We start from the raw sequence: 21916 nt of genomic DNA, 5'->3' as shown, positions 1-21916 counted from the left end.
AAAATATAATGACATCTCTCTAAAAAGATTCATAAGAATTCAAATATTAGTAAAAAATAGTTGCATACTTTTGCAATACAGTTGGCGCAGGCAACATTATAGCTAGGGCAATATCACAATTTATTGCCTGACCTCAGGCATCATTCATTAAAGAGCACTAGTCCAAGAGCTGGCAATTAATTATGATATTGCCCATGTCAATCATGTGATATTGATTTATTTTATAATATGCCAAAGAAAAGTTGAATCAAAGTTGGATAAGCTTGCTATAGTAATTGAGTTGAGTGTTGCCACTAAATATGTTTCCATTTCTTTGTTCATACTCTCATTGTCATATCACTTTTTTCTCTAGCCAATGATAGCATCTGTAGCAATTAGTAGTGTGTAATATATATCTATGATACAATGAGATCAAACCCTGACAGCTCCCTTTTAGATATGTTTACAATAAACAACTGTAATCATACAACAATAAATTGGACATATGGTCTACCTCTTCCTCATAACATGCTCAAAATGATGTACCACTAATTAATTAGTACACAGATCCCATTAATTACATCATTAATAAAATTAACAGCTCCATTCAAATTTTTACAAAAATTTTTACAAATTTTTTTACAAAAACCATACAGTTGTAATACCCTTGCTTGCTTCTTTTTGGTAGCCAATTACATTTGTGTTAATACTTGTCCAGTCTATCACCAAGGTAATTCTTTTCCCTGGTAATCCATAAAGTGACCAGAATGGTTATTATCTAATGTAGCCATGACATCAAGCATCCCTTTGACACTTTCTTCTGTACTTAGGGTAGCTCTTGGACCCCCTATCTCTGTCAAAACCCAACCAGGGTGTAGCGCGACAGTCAGGATGTTGTCTTCTTTAAATGCTATACTCATACCCTTGGTTATCATGTTCAATGCTGCCTACAGGAAAATAAACAAATAAAACATATTTACGAGTTTGTAATAAAAAGTGCACTCAGTCCAACTACAAAAGAGATTCACCAATTAGGAGACATGGCCTTGAAGTAAAATATATTGGGTTTGAAAACTATATACCCATATTTTACAACATACAAGCCAGGTTGAATGTGTTTGAATAAAAATATGGGTTTTATACCTTGATTGTTATACATCGTCATGACTACTTACATCCTTATATGTGTAAGCTTACCTTAGATGCACTGTAAAGTGCAGCTCTTGACTCCTGTGTTAACTCTATGGATCCCAAGATGGATGACATATTGATTACTGCAGAACGACTGCAACTCATTGCATTACCTTCATAGTCTGATGAAGCTTTCTTCAGTAATGGTAAGAAATGCTATGGAAAAGTGGACAAATATAATGAGAGTTATATATCAAGAAATACTGCCATAGATGAAGTAAAACTGATTGGACAGAAAGTACCATATATTACAGCAAAATAAAAGAGGAGAAGTCAGTTATGCTGGGCTGGAGTACTGGAAGTTGTTGGTTTCAGCCTTGTCAATGCCATTTCTGAATGGCTCAAATCCTCAGATTTTAAACACAATTGTACTGCCATCAACCTTGCTGTATAACTGGTGTCCTAGGATATAACAGAGGCTGTAACATGAAGGATTTAATTAAATGCACTTACACAAAAGTTACAGTGGATTGTATGCTTACCAGGGAGTTGGAACTATATACTAAAGTGTTTAATACCAAGGCTGATATACTGAACTTGGAAGTGTGACAGTTATGTTGACATACCTAAGTGTGCTAATTTGAGACCTATGTTGACGTACCTAAGTGTGCTAATTTGAGACCTATGTTGGCATACCTAAGTGTGCAAATTTGAGATCAATATTGACATACCTCTAATGTACTAATGACCTATGTGGATACCTAAGTGTGCTACCTCTGAGCCCTATATATTGACATACCTAAGTGTACTAATTTGAAATCAATTTGCTTTTATGGTTGTTGACATGACGTATCAGTAACTACATAATCTCATAAAATATATAGTGAGGTAATTAAACTGTCTAAATGTTTGCTTTAACATGCACCTGCTCATTCTTGCATGCAATCATGATGTCATTTTATGTGTAATAACTAACAAAAACTCTGACCCCACTCCAAAAGAGGTTTGACCTGAGATGACGTACAAATGTCACTGAAGTGGAAAACTATTGTATGTCTTGATTTGCTGACGTAACAAGTATATTTTTCCCACAGTGGAGAATGTAAATGATCAATTATGAAAACACTATACCAGTACTAGTAACCAGTATACAGTATACAGAAACTATCCAGATGTCTCAAAACTACTATCACCAAACTTTCAGTTGCATGAAATTCACAGACTTGATTGTTTTAATATATCTCCTTTTTGTTCTTTGCTCTATATTTCAGTTAGTAAATAGATCAGGATTAGACCTATACATGTATTTTAAAGCAGGAGTTTGAAATTTCAAAGCCAAATGTAGTGATATCCCTATGAGGTGAATATCTTCGCAAATAAATTCTCATGAAAATATGATCATGCAAATGAAATCAATAAAAAACCCAAAAGATTGGCAATCAACCAATTTGTACATGGCTTAATTGGAGTTGTGGTGGAAGACCTCTTAGTATCTCTACATTCATTTTATATGTACCAGAGATTATTTGCACCGGTGTGCGCATACTAGTGGTATTTGCACTGCAGTGCAATGAAGAAAACATAATTGCATACCTGTATGCAAATGATATGCAAATAGGGTGTAATCCTTCATTGTATATGAAAATGTAACCCTTTTTGACAGAAATTTGCTATTTTGGATAAAGATACTGTACAGAACCCCATGCCAATTGAGTGCAAGTGTGGGTATACTCATGGTTATTGGCTTCCATGCTTATAATTTGCTGCACTTTGAATTCGCTCGCAGCTGATGCAGAGAACACTGCAAGCACGAGTGCATATACCCCAAGTACGCTACACTTGCACTCACATATCATGGAGTCCTGTCATAGAATATTTTATGTGTCATTCTATTATTAGTTTTACCATTTTGAATAGAAACACTGGTATTGCATGAACTTGATGTACATACACATACTGATGCTTAACCCAGGAATAATGACACGTTGAAGAATCCTATAGCAGAAGACAGCCATACATGTAGACTACATGGGCTTAAATTGTGTCTTGAAGCAAGATTTATGCAGAGTTGTATTTTTTCCACTTCAAGTGACTATATACAGACATTTGCTTAATATCATTAAAATGATCGACACACACACACACACAGATGAACAACCTGTCAACCCTATAACACATTGATATGAGAGTTTTCTAGAAGTTTTCTAACACAAACATGTTTACATCGACCTACAGAAAACTAAAGTTTATAAGATTGTACATCTATCATTGACATCTTCCTCAATACAATGTATGTATTTAAATTAACTGAATTAGTAAAACAAATAATTTGATCAATTTACCTTTGTCACAATGAGTGGACCAGCAGTATTGGTAGTCAACACATCCATCACATTTTCATAGTCCATATTATTAAAACGAGATCGCGGCTTAGCTTTCATCCCGGCATTGTTTATCAAGAGATTCAGACCACAGCTAGTACCTAACATATGACTAACGTCCTCTGCTGCTTTTATGATGCAAGACTCATTGGTGACATCTACAGGCACGGGAAAGACAAAAGTACAGCAAGGTGAAATTTGCAGAAACAATACTGTCTATGATAAGAACACACTTCTACAGAGGAATTTAGTCAAAAGGCAACAATTCAAAGATTTAATAATTCAAAAATATAGCGCTACAAAATTTCTTTGCCTCCATAACATCTTTTATTGCACAGTTTCTGACTTCCTCCCTTCAGAGCAACCTTTAAAGTGGCCATATAGCTGAGAATTGGGTATTTATTTTGGATTGTTAATTTCTAAAACATGCAATTTTATCATGGCTTCCTAAATCAATGTCAAACAACATTTGTAATTCAATAAATGGCAAAAGATTAATAAATGTGTAATATGTTTGTCATTGTATGTACAATAACAAACTTTGTACATATTTGTTAGTTTTTTGCAATTTATTGAGTTACTAGCACAGACTTTGTCAATGTTGTTTCACTTATTAGTCAAGTAGGTAATGGAAATTTATATCTATATTACACATCTTCTATGGTGTGCATGATATAGTTCAACAACGACATTTAACCTATTATAGTGAAAGGTTATTAGAAAGTGCATTCTCCTGAAATGGCATGGCGGCCGATTAACCTCTCCTGTAAATGATATGGAAAAACAAAAGTGTCTGAAAGTTTTACACTCACAAAATACCAGACTAGCTAATGACTCAATGTAATAGAACTATACTGCTAAAGTATGTCGCAACACTACAAATAAACACAAAATTAAATTTGGGCTTTGGTAAGATGCCACAAGAAGATCTCCTTGTAGCTACGCAGATAATCCTGAAAGGTGATATTTGCATATATGCCATAAAAACAACTGAGCAGAAATGAGCTCGATCATTATAAATAAGATAAGATACAATACAATTGAAACTTAAGAAATTTTCCAAATCTGTGCATGCTCACTTCTTCGGAAACAGAGTCATCAACACATGGAATAGTTTGCCTGCTTCGCTTGTCACATCAAATTCACTTAACTGTTTTAAGAACAATCTGGACTCTGGGATCACTGGAAATATTCTATGAACATTGACTTCTCACTACTGCCATAAGGACATGGATTGGCACTATTTTAATTTAATTTGTTTTGCGGACCAGATTATAGGATCTTAGCCTTACCCAGCTGTTATTATGTTATGATATGATATGAATACTTTATTGGGTCCCTTTGAGGGAAATGTTAATGCCTGCCACAACCAGATATAAAAACAAAGCACTCAAGAAATAAAAAAACTCAACACAAACAAACACAGCAACATGCTTTTCATATTTTACTGCGTGTTTTATTGTGTATAATGTACAATAAAATACTCAGTAAAAATATGAAAAGTACATCATTTGTAAAACACAGGAAAAAACATAATGACTTCAAATAAAATGTACAATCTCAATTAAGAGTGTGCAAAAAGAAACTTACTATAGATAATGTTAAAAGCCCCTCATGTTGTTCTATTAAAATTTCTGTTAAAAAGTGTGATAGCATATGCTTGTGGAAAAAAGGAGTTGAATGGTTGGTGCAAGCAGTAGCCGGCTAGCCAGCATGCAACCCCAGCCTATAACCACTTCTGCCTCTTCTATCAATTTGTCTGTTATCTATTTCCTGTCTAAGTGGGTACGTCTTGTCTGTCATTACATATAAGTAGGTATGTCTTGTCTGTCATTACATATAAGTGGGTATGTCTTGTCTGTCATTACATATAAGTGGGTATGTATTGTCTGTCATTACATATAAGTGGGTATGTCTTGTCTGTCATTACATATAAGTGGGTATGTCTTGTCTGTCATTACATATAAGTGGGTATGTATTGTCTGTCATTACATATAAGTGGGTATGTCTTGTCTGTCATTACATATAAGTGGGTATGTATTGTCTGTCATTACATATAAGTGGGTGTCTTGTCTGTCATTACATATAAGTGGGTATGTCTTGTCTGTCATTACATATAAGTGGGTATGTATTGTCTGTCATTACATATAAGTGGGTATGTCTTGTCTGTCATTACATATAAGTGGGTATGTCTTGTCTATCATTACATATAAGTGGGTATGTGTTGTCTATCATTACATATAAGTGGGTATGTCTTGTCTATCATTACATATAAGTGGGTATGTGTTGTCTATCATTACATATAAGTGGGTATGTCTTGTCTGTCATTACATATAAGTGGGTATGTCTTGTCTGTCATTACATATAAGTGGGTATGTCTTGTCTGTCATTACATATAAGTGGGTATGTATTGTCTGTCATTACATATAAGTGGGTATGTCTTGTCTGTCATTACATATAAGTGGGTATGTATTGTCTGTCATTACATATAAGTGGGTATGTCTTGTCTGTCATTACATATAAGTGGGTATGTCTTGTCTGTCATTACATATAAGTGGGTATGTATTGTCTGTCATTACATATAAGTGGGTATGTCTTGTCTGTCATTACATATAAGTGGGTATGTCTTGTCTATCATTACATATAAGTGGGTATGTGTTGTCTATCATTACATATAAGTGGGTATGTCTTGTCTATCATTACATATAAGTGGGTATGTCTTGTTTGTCATTACATATAAGTGGGTATGTCCTGTCTGTCATTACATATAAGTGGGTATGTCTTGTCTATCATTACATATAAGTGTGAGTTAATTTTTTTTGTCTTCAAGTTGATCCATTTAAGTTTCTTCAAGTGCATCACTCACCAAGCTTGATAACTTTCACTGTTTCATTTTTTGTAGCTATTTCACTCAGTTCCTATACGACAAAGAATAAGAAAGATTCAGTCACGCGTTAATGTATTAAAAGTCAAATGGCCGGTTGATTATAGGTTGTTTTTCAGCATCGATGTAATTTTCCGGTAATCGGAAAGTTCTACTAACACAACTGTTACCTGTAAGTCTATATCCCAATTTGTGTGATGATACCTGACAAAGATGATAGTAATTATCATTCTTTCATTTTGTAAAATGGTCATTTCTAAAACAGCTGCATAATGTGGGTGAGGTATATCTAGGCATAATGGATAGGTGTTCTAAGTATGTTTTGAACTTTGTTCTCTATTTCACATACAAAAGTGGTATCAATTGTTTAAACCTACAACGAAAGGTGAAAGGCTGGCATTTAAATACAGAATGAGACACTCAGAAGAAGTATAACAATATTAGACTGTAGATTTCTTGTTGTATAATTGTCCTTGTCAGTCTGTCATACATATACTAACATTTTTATGCTATCAAGTGTGCAAACAGGGCCAGAATATGATTTCAGGGCAATGAAGGAGTGGAGGCATGCATTGACATTCCCATGATACAAGTATTTTTTATTTTTATTTATTTTCTGCATCCCTTTTATATCAGGGGCTCACTAAAAACATTAGGAGCAGCATTTACATAGAATCAAATACATACAAAAAAAAATAATTTAAATATCATGTTAAAATAGCAAATAATAACTTCAAAGAAATAATAAGAGATAAAGAAAGAGATAAAAAATTACAATTCTCCATCAGGTTAGACATGTTTTCCTATGTTCCATTGCACTACTTAGAAATTGCTGGATAAATTTGTCAATTTTTTTACTTAATAAAATGTTATAATTTTTTGTACTGTCTCCTATAAAGAGGCTTAACAGTTCTTTGCCTTGTATAAAATCTTGATATAGGTTTGTCTCTGTATGGTTAAGTAAAAGATCTTTTGTGTTCTTCATTAGGATGTGACGATAGGTAGAAAGGCTTTCACACGAAAAGAGAAAGTGTTCAAATGTTTCATCTTCTTGCCCACAGCAGGGACAGGAGCAATCAAAGTTACAGTTTTCCCACTTTCTCTTTTCATATGAGAGTCCTAATGTATAGGATCTTGCTTTAAATTTTAATTGTGGCCCTTTGAAGTCATTTACTGATTTAAGATACGGTTCCATTTCTAAAGATGTTTTGAACCTACGGTAGTGAATGAGACTAGACTTTTTTTCCATATCTTTTTTCCATTTAGATTCATCATACTTGAAAATTATTTGCTTGATTTTATTGTCTGTGAGATTTTTTATTTCTTCTCTATGTGTTTTGAGATTTGTTAAGACGTAATTTATAGATTTAGGCCAATCCCAGTACAGGTTTATCGTGTTCATTTCAGAGTCTTGACTGATTGCAGTGAGTTTGTTGAATACAATCTTGGTCCAGCGTGTTTCTGGAAGATTACATAGTCTTTTTAAATATTTCAATTTCAACACATTAAATTTACTTATCATTGTGGTCCAACCTAGGTCACCAAGTACTGCCTCATTTGCAGTGTAACGAGTTGCCTTTAAAATGAATTTCCCCACAGACCTTTGCATCTTTTCTAAACATTCCATGTCAGTTCGACTAAGTATTAGTATTTCACCTGCATATTCCAATACTGGACGCACTATGTGATTCCATAGAGATGAGCCAAAATCGACCCTGTTGATGTTACCATGGTTACCAAGGGTACTTTTCATGATAGGGAATAAGCTGTCAAACTTCTTTGATAATTTTGCTAAGTGGGTATGGTCAGAAAGATTACGTGTGATCCAGTAACCAAGGTACTTGTATTCATTTGACTCCTTTATGGTTAAATCACCAAGTATAGTTTAATGTTAATTAACTTCAAATGTTCTTCAAATAAGAAACATTACGCATGCGTTAAGATGGTTAAAAGTAAATAAGCTAAACAACACTGTACGCATGCGCAAGTTACTGAGTGGCGGCCCAAGTGGAGAAAACATGATCATTTAGAACTTCACTAGTGTAAATTGTCGCTCCTCACTTTTGATATCTCTGCATTTGGATTACGACATGTTGCAAACACATGGTGTGGTGGTTTACTTGATGCTGTGAGCTGTTTTACGAGTTCAAGGCCAATTCCACGATTAGCTCCAGTGATTAGTACACTCCGAACAAACATACTTGCAAGTTGTTAGTCGTAGCAAAGTTCACTGCTCTCCCGGATGAAAACGTCATTGTCCGTCATGTGATTTAGAGCCTTGCACAGTGTCGTATTTTTTACAGAAATACACAGCCGTAAGTTATTTCAAACACTATATTTATTTTGGAACGATTAATATTTGGGGTAAGTTAATATCATCATTTTAAAATAATAGCCGTTTCTTGTATATGTATTTTTATATATGGTCGTACGAGGATCCCCAGTGATGGCGAACGTATGAAAGCCCGATGCCGGTAACACAGTTTGGATGAGACGTTAATCCTGATTGGTTGAAACATCGTAAACAAACATAGAATCACCCAAAATTTCATAAATTCACTGCAAAAACATCAGAAACAAAATGCTTGAAAGTTTTAAGCAACTAATGTTTCTGTATACTATGGAGTAATTGCAGCGATAGATTTACGTACAATCAAGAAAAGTGAAAGAATGTGGCCACAGCCAGCGCCCACTAATCCCACCAATCAGATGATCTGTTAGACATGCCGCCTGTCATTCCCGCATAAATATTGTAGAATAATAAACTCGTGTCATTTGACAACATTGCAGCGTGTCGTGCGGTAAACTAAAACGCCGAAAGCTAGCTTCATACTCGTTACAGCGTCGTAAAAAAAATGGTGCGTATCTCTACACGGCTTTTTTGCTTGTCGTTTTCAGTCTCCCGTGTAATTTTCGTTATCGAATTATTGTACTAAATATTTCCGTACATATTTTTATATTTACTTGTAAATTCTATATGCTTGTTTGCAGACGACGTACACCGATAAAGGAGAGAAGGTAAGGAATGCACATCATTAACTTTTACCAATGCATACAGTAGCAAGGCTGAAAAAACGACGGACATGCAGTTTTCTTATTTCTGCAGATATATTATCATGATATAATTCTTAGTTCATATATAAATGTGAGGTGTGATATTTTCATATGCCCATTCGTCGCCTTTGGTCCGTTCAAATATTGAGATAACACACGTGGTACATGGTATGAGCAGAAAGCCAGAGTTGTCGTTTCCTCTTGTGTCCGATATTCTGACATGCAAATCACCCATTACCAGTTGACTGATTTCGAGATATTCACCGATGGACACTGACATGATGTATTAGTGAAATATACAACCATGGGCAAGCGAATGAAACAGGATGAAAAGTGATAACAAAAACAATAACAAACGACAGAGTAAGCCAGACTGTGTTCAATAATGCGAATGTCAACTAAAGTTCCAGTTCAATGAAAGGCCAATGGCTGTACACCACCAGCAGTCAGTCAATTTTACACGTTACCCGTAATATCATAGTTCTCAGTTATTTTGTGACTACCTCAGTTTCAAAATGTGGTTCATACAGTGGTATTGTGGCGACGGTCTTGTCATGTATGCATACATACGCGTCGGACCTTGAATTAAAATTTGTAAGATACAACATTCAATTTCAAAACAAACCTAAAATATAATTGTGTATTTATTTATATTTCTTCCATTTATCCTTTCAGCCCGAAGTCGGGAAATTTATCAATTTTGACCACGTGACGTTTTGGGTTGGAAATGCTAAACAGGTAAGGTGTAAAAGTAAAAGACTTGAGTGCGTATACAATTTGTCGTTCGACTCGTGCACATCACTTCGAAATTTTGGCGATTTGCCAGCAGTGTTGCGCACATGTATGTAGCAAATTCATTTCGCTGTTAAATCATATTTGTTCTCCAAAGGCTACCCCAAAACAACTACTTTATTGGCATTTGAAATAATGACATACATTGTTAGATGAAAGAGGGTTATGTACCCACAATAATATTTTAAAATCTATTTTGTAAATGTCATTAATTCGGCATTGGAAGTGTTTTTTATTTTGTTGTTGTAACAGATTGTAACAATATTTACAACCAGTGACACTTCAACATGTTGTATGACATGATACACGTAGGATAACAGAAGTGAGTGATATGATTGGATGCCATTAGGGGTGTGTCATGGGTACAGAGTCATGCTATGAAGATCATTGGTCAGCAGACAATGACGTTTAAAAAATTCCATTCATTATGTCAAAGATGAAGGTCATTGCAGGCACTGTCCTATCTTATCCTCACCATTTCAGTATCAATAAAATTTAACACACAAGGTCGTGTATTCTTTTGTCAAAAAATGGTTAATCAAAATGATAATGGCATTACTTTTGCCCTTCTAAGTGCTTGTATGTAGTACATTGCCGATAAATGTCAAATTTTGACTAGGCAAAAAGGTTATTCTGCAATATTATCATTGCCTGGAAAGTGGACTGGGTCTAATGATCTATGTATGGTAGAAAAAAAATCATTTATTCTGTAGGGAAATTAGGTAATAAATGGTAGGATAGTGATGGTTCTGCATCAAAATGTATTATAAATTATCTTTATCTCTGTGAAAAGAAAGAAAAAAAATCAGCAAAATAACATATGCTAGAAGAGTCATAAAAAGACTAATATTGTAAATTAAATATGGTATGTGGCATGTTAGACATCATAGTGATTTTATTTCAAAAGTTATAGGAGGGGGCTGGATGAATACATGTTGTATCTCCAGCACAGTGCATTGATTTTTTACAAAGCCATTGATTCATTTCATATTGACCAACGGATTGTTGTGTGCTTAAAAAGCAGGTATTGATTACCATTGTCGTAAGGTGATGTGATTGTTGTGTCCTAGCTGAAAGGTTTCTTTAGTTGACTGAAATGCACCCATTGTAGTGCATGGTATCCCATGACCACATATTCAAATAATTATTTGTGTTCATTTTTACAGTTAACATAATGTTTAAACTCCAAAACAAAAACTAATTGGGCAGGTAAATAATGTTTATAATACAAACATACAAGATAGCATGCAGAGGAAATGAAAAAATGTGAAAAGTGATAACTTTTAAAAATCATTTTTTACATGTAAAAAGATTGTGATATATATGATCAATTTTTTTTTTTGTGATACGTAGAAGCAAGTAATTGGATTACATTTTAACCTGTGAGGCCTCAAAAAGGATATTGCAGTAATGTCAAATTTCTCCACAGAATTTTATTCAATATTTTTCATTTTAACATATCATTTTGTAAACATATTCTGTAGACAAAAGATTTCTGATTGTTTACATCAAAAAAAATATTGAGGGAAGGTAATAACGTAGTTATACTTATTATGTGTATTTTGATGTTATTCCCCAATATTTTGTCTTCGTAAGGAAAATATGAGTGACCTAAGGGGGCTTTGTCACTACGAGTTACGAGACAACCCTTATGGTTACAAGTATTTTCAGACTGAATGAAAAAAACTATTGAAGAATAACATAATTATACCAGCAACAGTAACATCATTGACAAAGAAAATTTGGTTGTAAGAAAGGTTGTAGTCTCGATATTATTTGTGGCATCAAATCTCAAGATCTCTCTTTACAAAGAGATGATTTGATACCATCAGTAGCATCTAGATGAGAAAGGTTAAGAGTTCTAAAATTATGTAGTTCACAATGACGTCAGTATGTACCATGATGATGTATACATTTGTTGACATATGTACATAGCGGGAGAATGTCAGTCAGATGTAGGTTGAATTATTTATAATGCCTGATTGATGACGTTGCATGTCAAGGGGGCAATGGCTGGCTGGAGTATTTGAGGTCTCTGAACCTAGTAAAAAGTTGTTATTCAATGTCTGTGTGATAATATGTAAACAAAAATATTGGTTGTAGTTAAGGTGAATCACTAATTTATTGGTTGAAGTTAAAATTAATCACTAATTCATGCCATAAAAGATGTACTGGAATTAAACAGAATAACATTTTTATTATGATTAAGTAGTGTACATTTTATATACATGACTGATTTGTTTCCATATTTAGTATATAAAGTACGGTTTTACATGAATAATTCGCTTAAATCCAAATTGTAACAACTGTTCAAAGTATTGCGCAATCAAAGTATTAAAAATGCTGTGATTGATAGCTTGTCATGTTCGTATGATAAATTACTATCTCCTCATTGTGTAGAGGTTTATTGATTACCAGTGCAATCAATTTGTTTGGTAACTGAAATATTGTTGAAACCTGGTAGCACTAGGTAGTGATTAGAATTTTGGTAAAACATTCACAAGTTCCATGTATATCTAACACTGAATTTTGACGGTGTGAGGTCAAGTGTATTCCGTTACCACCCCTAAAGCACACTGGCTATACAATGAGGTCAGGAAGATGTAGGTTATTTGTTGCCCTACATACTAACACTTTGTGTGTCAGTGACCTGAAAATTTAACTTTGATCAGAACATAGATAGCTGTACAAAACATGTGCTATAAACACAATCTTCTGAAGTTTACATTGACATACTTTTACATCATCTTAGAAATGAATCTACTTTTTTAAATACACACTATATTAGAGTATAAATGCCACTACTACCACTGTGATATACCATGACCTTGAAGTACTATTTCATTCCGAATTCATTTGCCCTGAAATCATGTTACTGTTGGCTGAGTAATTTCACAGTTAAAATATTTTCCTGTATTGTATGATATATAAGTGAATAAAAAATTAGGCAGAAGTTCAAAATTCTGATTTGATTTCAGCTGGAGATAAAATCCATTCAAAGTGTATATTTATACTGATATATTCACTACCAGTATTAAAGTTGACTGCCAAATATACAGTATATTTGATGAAAATTTGATGATTTCTGTAAATGTTAATAATGTTTAGACACTATTTATTATATTGAAGGTAATTGTAATCTTGATATGAGGTGGTGTTGAAATGTTGTTTGGAATTAAAAACTTTTGTTTTAAATGAAGACAAATTTGTTCTTCTGTTGCTATTGCAGGCCGCTTCATATTACTGCACAAGGCTGGGATTTGTGCCTTTTGCATACAAAGGGCTGGAGACAGGCAGCAGACAGGTAGTGTCGCATGCAGTCAAACAGGGAGATGTAAGTTTTTACAAGTTTTAACTGTTAATAAAATGATAATGGATGCCCACAAATTAGTGGGAAAGCATGAGATAAAGACTTTTGACACAATTTGTCAACCATCAAAATAGAATCCTACACCACCTTTTATTGCCCCTATATTTTTATTCTTTGAGCTTTGTCTTGAATATATTTGAGCTAAGTCTTGGATAATGTAGCTGCTAGACCCTTGGATAATTGTGACTACCCCCATATAATGGCAAGGGCTTGCATATACTCAAACATAGGTACTGTCATTCTTCAGCTTTTCATGTGTGTTTGGCAACCTCCTGAGCTAAGATGTGAGGTCTTACTACGAACCTCCATCTTGGATATCTTGAGACAAATTTTGATATCTGTGAGCCATGTTGTAGGTATCTTTTAAAAAAAGGATGTGGTCTTCAGACTAAAGTGAAATGTCTGTTACTGTATTCTGTATGTATTAGTGGTTTGCAAATTGTACTTAGGATGTAATAAATGTAGTAGTTTTTGTAAATGACAATAAAAACAGTTTGACATATGTTCAAATTCACTTTCACAGATTGTATTTGTTTTCCAATCTGCACTGGTTCCACACAGCAGTGGTAAGCATAATAAGATACTGAAGTTTGTTTTCGGTGCTTGATTATAGGCAGTGTGCCCTCTAACGATAGCTAAATTTTGTTGTTTTGAGTCAAAATGATAAAAACTGACATCTCTTGTGAGTCACCACATAGTAAGAGATAGGGAACACCAAATTTTGGTGTGTCACTAGAAATTGTGTGCGTCAGTGGCGCGTCAAATTTGCTTAGAGGGCACACTGATTATAGGCATCAGAAAGAGTCTTTTACAGTTAGTGTGTGTGTGTGTGTGTGTGTGTGTGTGTGTGCGTGCGTGTGTGCGTACGTGCAGGCCGGTATCGTTAAAACTTGATGTATGTTTCACCTAAGAAATCTACAATTTAGGACTCAATCAATACCTTTGTCCACATTGTGAATGGAACTGTATGTGCAGCTTTTGCCAAACCTCACTTATTATTAGTGTATCCTTTCCAAACAGAGTGAGTGAGTCAACCATACACATCACATACGTATTACATCATGTATCATCAGCTTGTATTTAAAGAGTTAACCAGATGTTCTGATTAGTAGTTCTTTGTTGATTTCTCTGAGTAGAAAATTAGGCTCCTGACTCTAACAACTGCATGTATGTTGACGATACCATTTTACATTTCAGAAATGGGGGACCATCTGGTGACACACGGTGATGGTGTCAAAGACATTGCATTTTCTGTTGAAGACTGCGATGAATTAGTTGAGGTCAGTCATAAGTTTTATCTGTTGTACACTGCACCATGACTCTTTCGTTAGTCCATTTCAAGTGCTGACAGCAATATAAACATTGACATAATTGATTGAAACATTTGTATTATTACTTCTAGGAATGTTTCTTTAAAAAGTTATCTCATCTGATTTATTTGGTTCAGACTAGCAAGATGGTGAACATTTTTGGTCAAACTAAGTTGTGTCAGGGGATGTGTGTGTGTGTGTGTGTGTGTGTTTTGCAGGTCCATTTACACGTGTGTGTGTGTGTGTGTGTGTGTGTGTGTGTGTGTGTGTGTGTGTGCACCATGTAAACTGCGTGTCCGACTACTTTTCTCTGCATGGTGATGTCATTTTTTTGTCTTGTTCAAGCCAATCTAATGGGGTATATTTCTACTTGTGTGTGTGCAAAGTGAGAGAATGTCTAAAATCCTTTAAAATAGTCAAAGGACAAAACTTGACTCATAGATCCCATTTAAAGAAGTTCGGTAAATATGAAGAAATGTCCACTGTTCATACGAGAAATCCATGTAGTTTTCTTTCAAGTAAGTCTTTATTTTGCAAATTCATTTGATCTTTCCATACAGAAAGCAAGAAAACGAGGAGCAAAGGTAGTGAAAGAACCCTGGGATGAGTCTGATGCAGATGGAACTGTGAGATATGCTGTTGTTGCCACAGTACGTTACTCACAATTTTCCTGGTCCATAAAGTAGCTAGTTGCAGCATTTTGTAGACATGTTTGTACAGGCTGTTGTTTAAACTCAAGTTTTCATGTTGTGCATATAACTGCACTCAGTTTACCAAAATCAAAACTGTGCTATCAACTTGCCCATTTCATTAAAAACATGATTAATTTGATGCTTCTTGGCCACCGAGTGAAAATTATGTGATGTGAAATCATGAAATAACTCTCCAGAACCCAAAGTTTATGAATGTACCTTTATTTCCTGAAGTGACGCTCCCCTTTTAATTACAACAGATAATAAAAACACGTTGTCACACATGTTTCCTTCATATATTATGAAATATTGTTTTCTAACAAGGAATTAACCATATTTTCCTTTCACATAATTAGTATGGTGATACTACGCATTTGTTTGTTGAGCGGACACAATACAAGGGAATATTCCTCCCAGGTTACAAACCAGCTGTTGGCAATGATGCACTCCTTCTTAAATTGTAAGTTTTCTGTTGCAGGATTGTTTTTTTAAGTTTTAGATGTGGCTGTCATATTTGACCAGTTTGTCACTTTATCTTGTTGAGTGATCTATTCTCTTCAAAACATAGAATGGGCCAGTCAGTTTCAAATGAGGACAGCAGTGGTGATAATTGAAATTGAGAGACAATTCAACTTATTTGTTTAAGACTTGCAGCTTCAGATGAATTGGAAGCAGTCCTCAGCATATATTTCCGTGTCAGTGCAGTAAGGTCGTATCTGCTATGCATTTGGATAGGCAGATACGACTTTACTGCACTGACACGACAATATTTTTTTTTTTACAATTTGCCAATAAATCTTAACCCTATTTAAGGCCCATTTAGATTCAACAAATTTGCCAATATTATCTTGAGATTTATTCAGTTTATTATGCAGGTTGAACAATAACTATGATTTTGCAATATTTACTCCAAACTTGTTTGCCCCAAATGTTATGAAATTTGTCAAAGTTGAAGTTTGGTTATATGAAGATGTGCAGTCATGTGAGAAAGTGTCACTTAATATTAGTATATTTTGAAGTTTTGTTAGACTTGATGGAAATATTTACATGTGATAGGATGTGGCTTCTGAAGTATTGAAAGAATTTGAGTCAAAATCAAAACACCCTGTTTGTGTGTTGGTTTTCTCAGAAAACATGTGAAACTAAATCTCACATAATTTGCAGAATTAATTTAATCAAAATTGTACACCTATATCTGTGTGTTTTGACTACTGTAGAGATGATATTATGTTACAGGCAATGATCACAATTCACATGTATGCACTTGCACAAATGCCACATATACCCACATATACAGGCATACTTTTGGCAAGTTATACAGATAGCCATCAATCAATCAATCAATCAATCAATCAATCAGTTTATAGAGCATTAGTTTCCAGTACAAAATAAACCACTGTACAATTATGCATAGAGATTACATATACATAAATAACATGCATAATAATCAATATTTTGACGACAGAATTTGCATCAATTTGTCAAAAGACTTCATCTTTCAGTACTTTGTTGCTACATCCATTCAAATCACATACAGACTAATACTTTTATGAGTATATTTTCAGATACTGGTTTTCATAATATTTACTCTCAGCAGCACAGCACAGGTTTTTCCTGATCACAGATTTTCCTCACAAATGCACAAACAACCCGTAGTGTAGTAATTTTAATTTATCATCTGATAGCAATCTTTTTTTTAAACTTTTTATTTAATGCTTATATTATCATAGGCCTGATGTGAATTTAAGATTCATTGACCACGTGGTAGGAAACCAACCAGATGACACGATGGAAAATGTTGCGGATTGGTAAGTCTTTTCTGTTATTATCACCTTGTTCTTTGTTCACCTAACTAAGGGGCCTTGTCACTAAGAGTGGGACACCTTTATATAATCATAAGTATTCACTGGGCAAATATTGGGAATGACATAATTATACCCTGCAATAATTTATACTATATCTATACTTGTAATTGCACATACAGGAAATGATTTGTAAATAAACTGTGTACAGATAAGTAATCACTTCATCCAGTCTGAGAATGTGTATGCCATATCCATTACTCATGGTGACTTTTCAATATACGGTACATGTATATATCACAACAAACAAGCACATATATCTCAATGCTTTAGTATAGCACTACAGTGATATATAAGTCCATCAGTACCTTGTCTCAGCTCAGTTCAAAAATAAGAATTACTGAAGAAGTTTTTCTGTTCAGTATTATTTTGCAGGAAATCGTTCCATGACCAGCTTGCCCCAGTGGGGAGGGTCTATGTTTGCCTGTATACATCTTTCAACTTGAATGCTAACTCTGTATTTTCTTTTCAATTATTCTAAAGGTATGAGAAGAACTTGATGTTCCACAGGTTTTGGTCCATAGATGATTCTCTTATCCATACCAACTACAGTTCCTTGAGGTCTATCGTTGTCACTAACTATGAAGAAACAATCAAAATGCCTATCAATGAACCAGCCCCTGGCAAACGAAAGAGTCAAATCCAGGTAATTGAATAGTAACGTTAAACGAATTTGCATAGTGCCAAAATCCAAAATGACGTAATGTTCTATGGCACCGAACAGGAACAATATTAGATTGTTGTAAAAAGTTAGAATGCTCATGCGAACTGATGCATCTTGATTTCTTTCTTGAATTTAATGACAGTGGATGATGAACAAAGTGGTTATCATTAAACCCTGTTGTAGACTAATATGTATAATCTCACTTGTCAAACTTTATCATTGTATAATGAACATTTCAAAACGAAGATTTTCTTATATTTCTACACCAGGAGTATGTTGAATATTATGGTGGAGCTGGTGTGCAGCATATTGCCCTCAACACAGTTGATATTATTGCAGCCGTTAAGAGTCTGCGTGACCGTGGGTTAATTTTTTTGGCAATTCCAGACTCCTACTATGATAATTTAAGAGAACGTCTTAAAGCTTCACCTGTGAAGATTGAAGAAGGTCTAGACGTTGTAAGTATAAGTGTGTGTCAGCATTTCTAGTGTTTGATGTTTGTTTGTATTAAAGGGAAAAGTACATTCAGACTTTTGTAATAATTCTTCTCCTTGATACTGTGTAAACATTTGTCCTAGAACTGTGGTGATGACATTAAATTTACCCTATTCTCTTTATTCTTTTCAGTAAAATACAGTCAACACTATAAAATATCCATGTTTGATATTTGTTATTTAGAAAATATTTATTTATTATTATAATATATTTAAAAACAAGGTAAAGGCTATTATGTGCTAGCTTAATAACTGACCATACTATATTGTATTTATTTACAGTTACAGGAACTGAAGATTCTTGTGGACTTTGATGATCAAGGTTATTTACTGCAGTTATTCACCAAACCAGTGCAAGACAGACCGACATTATTTTTGGAAGTTATTCAACGGCATAATCATTCCGTAAGTCAAATATTTTCCATGAAGAAGTTGAATCAGTAATTGTTGACTAATCATGCATTTCCTACTTCTCTTCAGTATATATAAATACAGTTAATAAGTTTATTTTGGTGCATAAATATTTAGGGGAACGATTTTTGCACAGTATGAATCCCTTTTATTTTGTGTGTGTGTGTGTGTGTGTGTGTGTTTGTGTCTGTCACTCTGTGTGTGTCCAAGCTAGTGTGTGTGTGTCTGTGTGTGTCTGTGTTTTGGAGGGGGGGTCAGGGCTCATTTGCTTGTTTGTAGACTGCTGGAGGTATCTCTTAAATCTAATTTCTGTGTTACATTACATTTTCAGGGATTTGGTGCTGGAAATTTCAAGTCATTGTTTGAGGCTATCGAATTGGACCAAGAGGCTCGTGGAAACCTGGTAACTAAAGATGTTGATCTGCTAGAAAAGAAGTAGACAGGGAAATCAGTCCACATTTGTCCGATCCATATGTGTACAGAATAATGGGACATTGTTGCTGTGAATACTGTCATCCAAGCAATTATAGGTTGAAGTTTGTCTAAACCATGCAGCTAAAGAGCACATGAATAGCTCATTTTTGTGCATCCTTGTTTTCATTTTTTCAAAGTTGCTTAGAAAAGTTTTAAAAACATGGGTTATCTTTTGAAAGTACGTGTAACAAAATTGACAGACAAAACATTTTTGTTATATATATTTTTCCAAACTTCACTGTAGGAAAGAAAGAAGTTTCTAAAACACTCATTCTGTTTCTAAGTGAAAGTAATGGTGGTAGATACTCCCTTTCATCCTACTTTCAGAAAATCACTTTTATTTATTCAAAGCAATCTAGATGAAATCTGTGTCAAGTTAACCAAAAGGTTTAGCTATATTTTTCATAGGCTGCTATGCTATGCCTCTAAATGTTTATTTTTATGTCAGTATTGTAGTTCTCTAGGTACCTCGACAAACACTCAAATATCCACACTTGTACACACATTGAATAAGAAACACTTTAAAAGTGTCTGAAGTTTTCTCTATTTGTTGAAATGCTTGCAACGAAAAAATTTGTTGTGCATGCTGTTATGTGTAATGTTTGTCCCCTTTGTGCCAGGTTTGAAAGAAATCTGCAACACATCAACATGTAACTGATAATATTACAGAATAGATTATTGCAGACTACCTCGTGTAGTTGGAAGCCATGATGAAAAATAGACTAACTCAGTGGAATTCAGGGTAGTAACTAGTTTGATGGGTATTGATAAGGTGTCAATATCCGCAAAGAAAATTTAATACGTCTCCAGTAGCAGCTGATAAATTTGAAGTAGGCTAGTATGACTGAAGAAAAAAGGAAAATTTGAAAGTTGACGACAAAACAACATGTGTTTGTGAGATGGCTAATGTAAAAAGAAAAATGTCAAAATCAACTAGAAGAAAAATATTGAATTAATGTAGAATGTGCCTCAGAAATTAAAAAGAATTGAACTGTTCATGTTCTTTTGTTCAAGAAAAATCAAAAATCAAACTGTTAAAAGAGGGAGAGAAAATAATTGAGGGTCACTGAACGGATTTTTGAAAAAGTACAAAATGACATCGAAATCTAGAATCCAATATAGCCGCCAAATATTGAGGTGCATGATACTTTAAGAATATTAGGGACAAAAGTGTAAGCATTACCCTTTCTTTAGTCTGTATATCCTTATAGCAACTGACTGCTAAGTAACCTTCCTTTATGTACAAAGGTTACTGGTATTAGAAGTTTGCGTAAACTTTTATTTTGTAACACATTTTACTTTCTGTTATTAGTTAAATTTGATCTAGCCAGTTTATGACGCTCACTTTGACTCCATTAGCTCATGTCTTCTCAGCCCTTGTCACTACCTGTTCAAACTGATTCAGTCACGCGGATACAAATATTTTAAAGCTGATTGGTCACAGTGCAGAGTGATGACATATGCCAGAATGTCTGATTATTCAAATGAAGTCATTAAGTAAATGAACATGTGTAACTGTGATGAACAATACTCAATGCATAAAATGTGATAATTTACATGTGATTATATAAATTTAAATGTTCTGGTATTCTGATAATGGCTTTTAAAAGGAACTTGAATGTGGCCAACTGAATCTGTTTGAATGGTTTTAGTGCAAGCTGGAAAGCCGAGAGCTATCGGAATCGCTGTTAGTACCATAAATAGGCTAAATTTATTCGTGATGTTGAAATTATCACAAACAGGGCAAATGAACATTTTATCTGCATTGGTGAAGTGTGTATGATGACTGCCAAATATGTTAGAAGTATATCTGTTTGCTGTGCTTTTTTTTGGACTACTTGAGTTCAAGATTCAAAGATAAGATTTGAAAGTAATAAAAAGTAATGGGATAGACAGTACAAGTGTGAACTAACTTGTGCCATGGTCACATTTATAGCAATGCAAAGAAATCAAAGTGTAATGTTGGAAATTATATTCTTCAAATACCAAAGTGTAAAATGAGTACTCGTTTTAATAATTATTTTTCAATTCAACATGGTTTGTGAACGCCATTTCATTCTGTGTTCCTCTGATGTGTATTACATGTATTTTCATTCAATAAACTGAAAGAAAATGAATATGATTGTCCTGTATTTGTCTTGAATTTCATGTTTTGCACAACTGAGCTATTAGACTGTCGATGTCTCGGAACATTGCACAAGATCAGGAAGTGATAGTCTTTATAATAATAATAAGGTTAATAATGTTGATTTTTATACAGCACTTCCCACTCTGTGCTCAAAGCACTTTACAATTATTACCCCTGGCATGGATCTATAGCGCCACAACGGCCCTTTTCCTCAACTGCCTGGGGAGCATACAATCCATTGTAGCCTCTATAAGCACATAGGATTAAAGCATTCACATTGCAACCTCTAT

General features: G+C 34.2%; 2 protein-coding genes across 2 annotated transcripts; one reads left to right on the top strand and one right to left on the bottom strand.

Annotated features, from left to right (window-relative positions):
• Positions 1-264: 264 nt before the first annotated feature.
• On the bottom strand, positions 265-8574 carry LOC144448940 (C-signal-like). Its single transcript, XM_078139322.1, has 5 exons — positions 8437-8574; positions 6358-6409; positions 3453-3649; positions 1177-1326; positions 265-926 (listed from the first exon to the last, which is right to left on the bottom strand). Exons 1-5 carry the CDS (start codon positions 8572-8574, stop codon positions 702-704), a joined length of 762 nt encoding a protein of 253 aa, XP_077995448.1. The 3' UTR covers positions 265-701.
• A 584-nt stretch (positions 8575-9158) lies between these two features.
• LOC144448939 (4-hydroxyphenylpyruvate dioxygenase-like) lies at positions 9159-21576 on the top strand. The gene is made up of 13 exons (XM_078139321.1): positions 9159-9233; positions 9367-9393; positions 10105-10167; positions 13451-13555; positions 14115-14157; positions 14789-14871; positions 15462-15551; positions 15950-16053; positions 17324-17401; positions 17939-18101; positions 18389-18577; positions 18896-19018; positions 19356-21576. Exons 1-13 carry the CDS (start codon positions 9231-9233, stop codon positions 19461-19463), a joined length of 1179 nt encoding a protein of 392 aa, XP_077995447.1. The 5' UTR covers positions 9159-9230; the 3' UTR covers positions 19464-21576.
• Positions 21577-21916: the final 340 nt, after the last annotated feature.

This window comes from Glandiceps talaboti, chromosome 18, assembly GCF_964340395.1.
Source record: "Glandiceps talaboti chromosome 18, keGlaTala1.1, whole genome shotgun sequence".
In the NCBI taxonomy this organism is placed as follows: Eukaryota; Metazoa; Hemichordata; class Enteropneusta; family Spengelidae; genus Glandiceps; species Glandiceps talaboti.
This window is presented reverse-complemented; position numbering and strand designations above follow the sequence as displayed.

Bases quoted from the DNA above. Each gene is read 5' to 3' on its own strand.
- LOC144448940 (XM_078139322.1), bottom strand. From the start codon at position 8,574: ATGTTTGTTCGGAGTGTACTAATCACTGGAGCTAATCGTGGAATTGGC. The intron at 6,410-8,436 runs GTGAGGAGCGAC...TTTGTCGTATAG, and splicing joins CAAATGCAGAGATATCAAAA to GAACTGAGTGAAATAGCTAC. The intron at 927-1,176 runs GTAAGCTTACAC...ATTTTCCTGTAG, and splicing joins CACTTTACAGTGCATCTAAG to GCAGCATTGAACATGATAAC.
- LOC144448939 (XM_078139321.1), top strand. The intron at 13,556-14,114 runs GTAAGTTTTTAC...TCACTTTCACAG, and splicing joins ATGCAGTCAAACAGGGAGAT to ATTGTATTTGTTTTCCAATC. The intron at 15,552-15,949 runs GTACGTTACTCA...TCACATAATTAG, and splicing joins GATATGCTGTTGTTGCCACA to TATGGTGATACTACGCATTT.